Source organism: Chrysemys picta, chromosome 6 (assembly GCF_011386835.1).
Source record: "Chrysemys picta bellii isolate R12L10 chromosome 6, ASM1138683v2, whole genome shotgun sequence".
Lineage (NCBI taxonomy): Eukaryota > Metazoa > Chordata > Testudines > Emydidae > Chrysemys > Chrysemys picta.
This window is the reverse complement of record NC_088796.1, coordinates 116,602,621-116,609,624: the sequence shown is the minus strand read 5'-3', so window position 1 is coordinate 116,609,624 and position 7,004 is coordinate 116,602,621. Positions and strand designations below refer to the sequence as shown.

Genomic DNA, 7,004 nt, shown 5'->3' with positions numbered 1-7,004 from the left:
AAAACAGGTTGTATAAATTCGATTGTATGCAACCACACTAAGCACATTAATTCGGCGGTGTGCATCCATGTACCGGGGCTAGTGTCGATTTCCGGAGCGTTGCACTGTGGGTAGCTTTCCCATAGCTATCCCATAGTTCCCGCAGTCTCCTCCGCCCATTGGAATTCTGGGTTGAGATCGCAATGCCTGATGGGGCTAAAAACATTGTCGCGGGTGGTTCTGGGTATATCCTCCCCCCTCTCCAGGAAGCAATGGCAAACAACGGCGTTTCGCGCCTTTTTCCTGGGTGAACAGTGCAGACGCCATACCATGGCAAGCATGGAGCCCGCTCAGCTCAAGACAGCAGTCATGAACATTGTAAATACCTCGCGCCTTATCGTGCAGTTTATGCTGAACAAGAACCTGGAAAACCAGGCAGCGAGGAGCAGGATACGGCAGCGCGGCGAGGAGAGTGATGAGGATATGGACATGGAATTCTATCGAACCGCGGTACCCGGTGCTTTGGAGATCATGCTGTTAATGGGCAGGTTATAGCCGTGGAACGCCGATTCTGGGCCCGGGAAACAAGCACAGACTGGTGGGACCGCATAGTGTTGCAGGTGTGGGACGATTCCCAGTGGCTGCGAAACTTTCGCATGCGTAAGGGCACTTTCTTGGAACTTTGTGACTTGCTTTCCCCTGCCCTGAAGCGCCAGAATACGAAGATGAGAGCAGCCCTCACAGTTGAGAAGCGAGTGGCGATAGCCCTGTGGAAGCTTGCAACGCCAGACAGCTACCGGTCAGTCGGGAATCAATTTGAAGTGGGCAAATCTACTGTGGGGGCTGCTGTGATGCAAGTAGCCAAAGCAATCACTGAGGTGCTGCTATGAAAGCTAGTGACTCTGGGAGATGTGCAGGTCATAGTTGATGGCTTTGCTGCAATGGGATTCCCTAACTGTGGTGGGGCGATAGATGGAACCCACATCCCTATCTTGGCACCGGAGCACCAGGGTACCCAGTACATAAACCGCAAGGGGTACTTTTCAATGGTGCTGCAAGCACTTGTGGATCACAAGGGACGTTTCACCAACATCAACGCGGGCTGGCCGGGAAGGGTTCATGATGCTCGCGTCTTCAGGAACACTACTCTGTTTAAAGGGCTGCAGCAAGGGACTTACTTCCCGGACCAGAAAATAACCGTTGGGGATGTTGAAATGCCAATAGTTATTCTTGGGGACCCAGCCTACCCCTTAATGCCATGGCTCATGAAGCCATACACAGGCAGCCTGGACAGGAGTCAGGAGCTGTTTAACTACAGGCTGAGCAAGTGCAGAATGGTGGTGGAATGTGCATTTGGCCGTTTAAAAGGTCGCTGGAGATCGCTATTGACTCGCTCTGACCTCAGCCAAAGAAATCTCCCCATTGTTATTTCTGCTTGCTGTGTGCTCCACAATCTATGTGAAAGTAAGGGGGAGACCTTTATGGCGGGGTGGGAGGCTGAGGCAAATCGCCTGGCTGCTGAGTACGCACAGCCAGACACCAGGGCAATTAGAAGAGCACACCAGGAAGCGCTGTGCATCAGAGAGGCTTTGAAAACCAGTTTCATGACTGGCCAGGCTACAGTGTGAAATTTCTGTTTGTTTCTCCTTCATGAAAACCCGCCCCCTTTATTGACTCATTCATTCTCTGTAAGGAACCCACCCTCCCCGTTCCCCCAGCTTTCTTTCAAAGGAAATAAAGTCAATATCATTTAAAAATCATGTATTCTTTATTAACTGATTATAAACATAGGGAGAGAACCAACAAGGTAATCTGGGCGAGGTTTGGGAGGAGGATAGGAGGGAAGTAAAAGGCCACTGAACAAATTCAATGTAATGACAGCCTTTTGGTTGGGCTGTCCACTGGGGTGGAGTGGGAAGGTGCACGTAGCCTTACCCCCCGCGTTCTTACACATCTGGGTGAGGAGGATATGAAACATGGTGAGGGGGGAGGGAGGTTATACAGGGGCTGTAATGGCACTCTGTCATCCTGCTGCCGTTCCTGAAGCTCCACCAGACGCCGGAGCATGTCCGTTTGCTCACGCAGCAGCCCCAGCGTTGCAGCCTGCCACCTCTCATCTCGAGCGTCCCTCAGGACCTCGCGTTCACTGGCATCTTTCCTAAATTTAGTTACAGTGTCCTTCCACTCATTCAAATGAGCTCTTTGATTTCGGGTGCATTCCATTATTTCAGTGAACATGCCGTCTCTTGTCCTCTTTCTACGCCGCCTTATCTGAGATAGCCTTCGTGACGGAGGAGGGAGGCTTGATAAATTTGCAGCTGCTGGAGGGAGGGTTGAGAAAAAGGAGAGAAGTTTTTAAAATGGTACATTTTACAGAACAATGCTTATACTCTTTCTTGGTGAAAAACACTATTCACATTACATAGCACATGTGATTTCAGTACAAGGTCGCAATTTCCATCTTAATATTGAGTGCCTGTGGCTTTGGTGTTAGAGATCACAGACGCAGGTCCGGGCAATAGAATTCAGCTTGCATGCAGCCATGGTAAGCCATTGTCTTTCGGCTTCTGCGCCCTCCTTTCCCACATACCAAGCAAAGCCCGTTGACTGCTGCGGTTTTCCTGTTAACCTTCAGCAGCAGATAACAAACTAACCCCCCCATCCAATTTTCTGGGATGATCGCTTTGTCCCTCCCCCCACCGCGTGGCAGGTATCAGGGAAGATCCCTGCAGAAACCAAACTAACCCCCCTGCCCCCCTCTCCGGCCATGAATTCTCTGGGATGATCGCTGTACCCCTCCCCCCACCGCGTGGCTGGTATCAGGGAAGATCCCTGCTAGCCAAACGCGAAAAGCTCAGGGCCAATTACCGCCCCCCCCCCCTGCGCTTGGCTAACTGCAGGGAAGGATTTCTTTTCAGCCACAGGCAAACAGCCCAGTAGGAACGGCCACCTCTGTCCCCTTAATTAAGTTCCCATATTTCAACCAGGTTACCATGAGTGATATCACTCTCCTGAGGATCACACAGCAAGATAAAGAACGGATGTTGCTTGAATGCCAGCAAACACCGGGACCATACGCTGCCAGGCTTTGTCAGGCAATGATACCAGATTACTTGCTGCAGGCATGGCGTGGTCAAGTGTCCTACCATGGAGGACGGAATAAGGCTGCACTGCCCAGAAACCTTGTGGCAAGGCTTTTGGAGTACCTCCAGGAGAGCTTCATGGAGATGTCCCTGGAGGATTTCCGCTCCATCCCCAGACACGTTAACAGACTTTTCCAGTAGCTGTACTGGCCGCGAATGCATCCCAAGTCCTCAGGGCAAAGTAATCATTAAAAATGCTTGCTTTTAAAACAAGTTTTATATTTTAAAAGGTAAAACTCACCTGAGGTCCCTTCCATGGGGTCATGGTCTTGGATACTGGGTTGGGAGGGTACTTCAGTCAGGCTGAGAAAAAGATCCTGGCTGTTGGGGAGAATGGAGTGCTGGGTGCTCTCTGCAAGCTCGTCCTCCTCCTCCTCCTCCTCTTCCCCGTCCGCAGAATCCTCAGGTGTAGCTGATGAGACTATCCCCGACCCGGAATCCACGGTCACAGGTGGGGTAGTGGTGGCGGCCCCCCCTAGAATTGCATGCAGCTCGGCGTAGAAGCGGCATGTCCGCGGCTCTGACCCGGAGCGACCGTTTGCCTCCTTTGTTTTTTGATAGGCTTGTCTGAGCTCCTTGACTTTCACGCGGCACTGATCTGAGTCCCTATTGTGGCCTCTCTCCATCATGCCCTTGGAGATTTTTTCAAAAGTTTTTGCATTTCGTCTTTTAGAACGAAGTTCTGCTAGCACTGAATCCTCTCCCCATATAGCGATCAGATCCAGTACCTCCCGTACGCTCCATGCTGGTGCTCTTTTTTGATTATCGGCCTGCATGGCTACTTGTGCTGATGAGCTATCTGTGGTCACCTGTGCTCTCCACGCTGGGCAAACAGGAAATGAAATTCAAATGTTCCCGGGGCTTTTCCTGCCTACCTGGCCAGTGCATCTGGGTTCAGATTGCTGTCCAGAGCGGTCACAATGGTGCACTGTGGGATAGCTCCCGGAGGCCAATACCATCGCATTGCGGCCACACTAACCCTAATTCGAAATACTAAAATCAATTTTGGTGCTACTCCGCTCGTCGGGGTGGAGTACAGAAATCGATTTAATGAGCCCTTTATTTCGAATTAAATTGCGTCGTTGCGTGGACGGGTGCAGGGTTAATTCGAATTAACGCTGCTAAATCCGAATTAAAGTCGTAGTGTAGACCAGGCCTAGGATTCAGTACATATCAGGTCACAATTCCGCCTGGCTGCTAAATGGGAAACAGAAGACGAGAGGCTGCACAACCTCAATACCAGTGCAAGATGAGAGATTCACTCTTGGGTCAGAGGAGATGCTTTCAAAATCCAGTTCATATGAGTGAAGTATCAGCAATGGAATAGAACTGAGCAATGGAATAGAACTGAGACCTCCCAATAGCAAGTGTGGATGCTTAGTGACTCAGAAGATTTGTCAATGCCTCGCCTTCTCAGCCACAATTACACTATTTTATGTTTCTTCAGTGCAGAAGCTGAAGAATGATATTGCCAGTTATCCCTGGATTATTGGAATTCTCCTTTCTCTGTCTCTTTTTCTACTTCTGTAAGAAATCATGCCACAGGCTTGCTCCAAACATATGGCAAAGGATAAGATGTTTAAAGCTGATCTTGACCCTCCAGATATTAGAGTAACCCACTCTAATGCATCCTCGAGGGTTGTGATGGCACTATTCTTTCTGTAACTTAATTTAAGTGATATTGCATCACCTAATGCCACTTTCTCTATCTAATCTATTTTTCTAAAGCCAGGAAGCTCAGGGCAAAGTTAAGGATGGTAAAAAAATAATAATAATAATATACTAGGCCTTAGTAGGTAGCAAATATGTATGTTATGCCAGTTCCCCAACTGGCCCACTTGTGCCTGGTGCTGAATAAACAGATAAGAGACAATACCTGCCCCAGAAAGCTGACAGGATAGGGAACAAGCAAATTAGTATGGTGAAGCATTGGCCCAGCACTGTTAGTTCCATGCGGTGGTATTTTTTGTTGTGTTTTTTTAATGGGGAGTAAAGGTAGGATGAGAAATGGCAGGAATGGGGCAGTTACCAGAGTCAGGGAAAGAAGTGGGGGGAGAGAGACACTCACAGCCCATCATCTGCCTAATCGGCAGCCAGGGTTTTGTAGGCACTGTAGCAGAGGTGAGACCTAAGGAGGTACCTGAAAGAGAACAAGGTAATGGCTATACTGGGGAATGGGGGAGGGTTCCTCCATGCATGAGATGGAGCATAAGTATTTAAAGGAGAAGCTCATTGGTGAGTGGTTAAGGTTGAGAATTTTGGCAGACCAAAGGGAAGTGGTCAACATCACAAAACATTACTCGATCACCAGGGTAGGGAGAGGCTGAATAGAGAAGGGCCTTTAAAGGTAAATAAAAAACTTGTATTTGATGTGGAGATGAAGGTGGAGCCAGAGGGAGTGGTGTCCAGAGTGATGAGCCAAGAGGGGTGGTCTTTCCATTAGGATTTTGAAAAGACTGGAGGGGAGTATGATTGCCACAATCAAGGCCAGAAAGGAGAAGACTGTATTAGCCAAGACACTAAATCATGAGGGCTTAGATGAGAGTTTTGGCTATGTGCATAGAGGAAAGCCAGACACTAGAGATGCTGTTTAGGAAGTAATGACAGAGCCCCCTTGTTGTTGGACACTGTTACCCATAAGAAAACAAAACTGTTCAGAGCTGCCAGGTCCTAATGCGTAGGGAAGGCTCATGAGGATGGGTGCCACATTATATGTACTTAACCTCAAGGAGAAACGTGGCTACCTAATTGATAAGGTTTAGTCATTTCGGCCATGATTTTCAAAAAAATGGGGCCTAAAGTAATAATAAGGCACATACATGAGTGACCTGATTTTTCAAAAATGCAAAGCACTCAGCCACTCCCACAGACTCATTGTTGGCTGCTCACCACCTTTAAACATCAAGCCACTCAGACCGGGGCATGAAAGGCATAAAGGTGCCTTGCTTTAGGCACCATTTTTGAAAATTATGGCTCAGATGCCTATACCTCTTCAATTAGGTAGCCAACTTTCCCCTAGATGTTAAATTCTCAGGGTTTAGTCTGTCATAACTTTACCTGGAATTCAATTATTTGAAATGACAAGTCTCAATGAGAGGCAGCATGGTCCAATGGGCAGGACACTAGACTGGATCTAACCCCTGATAAATCCCTTCACTGCTCCATGCCTGTTTCCCTTCCCACTTTTTGTCTTATCTGTTTAGAGTATAAGCTCTTCAGGGTAGGAACAGTCTCTTTTATGTGTGTGCGTATGTGCAGCACTTAGCCCATTGGGGCCCTGATCTCCGTTGATGCCTCTGGGCAGTACCGTAATCCTAACAATAATCAGAATCACAACAGGAATACTGTTAAAATGCACAGTGCTGATGTATTCTCTCACTGACATGATATGATTTTCAATATTACTTCTGAAATTAGGTCAGTTATGGGGGAAAAGCATCTGACAGACGAAGAGCACTACAACCTGGCTATTGGTATTATGTGCTTTGCAAAATTAAGATGAAAGACCACAGAGAACACTGGCCCATCCTCAGTCTTTGCAAATTGAAATCAATTGGATTTACCACACATTTGCAACACTAAAAATCCTGCCCAGTACATGAAAAGGACCTTGATATAGCATGATAGCATAAAATAAACATAACTATAATGTATGTTCAATAAGGTATGGATTTACGGTTTCTCTTTGATTTAATACAAACTGGCATTCATCTTCTCTCAGGATATAAATTAGTGAGTATTGCAGTAATAAATATATAACAGGTATTTAATGGAGGTCTTCAGATGCTTTTAAAAAAAAGTTGAATAATTCACTAGGAAAAAATAGTTCCAGAGATAAAGCCATAAACCTCTGATGGCAGCTAGGTGGCATGTTTGTAATGA

General features: G+C 47.4%; 1 protein-coding gene across 1 annotated transcript; it reads right to left on the bottom strand.

The window, feature by feature from the left end:
* Positions 1 to 916: 916 nt before the first annotated feature.
* LOC135972278 (uncharacterized) lies at positions 917 to 3,906 on the bottom strand. The gene is made up of 2 exons (XM_065549698.1): positions 3,364 to 3,906; positions 917 to 2,300 (listed from the first exon to the last, which is right to left on the bottom strand). Exons 1-2 carry the CDS (start codon positions 3,896 to 3,898, stop codon positions 1,846 to 1,848), a joined length of 990 nt encoding a protein of 329 aa, XP_065405770.1. The 5' UTR covers positions 3,899 to 3,906; the 3' UTR covers positions 917 to 1,845.
* Positions 3,907 to 7,004: the final 3,098 nt, after the last annotated feature.

Coding starts and splice junctions, on each gene's coding strand:
- LOC135972278 (XM_065549698.1), bottom strand. CDS start 3,898: ATGCAGGCCGATAATCAAAAAAGAGCACCAGCATGGAGCGTACGGGAG. Junction 2,301..3,363: donor CCCCATGGAAGGGACCTCAG/GTGAGTTTTACC, acceptor CCCTCCCTCCAG/CAGCTGCAAATTTATCAAGC.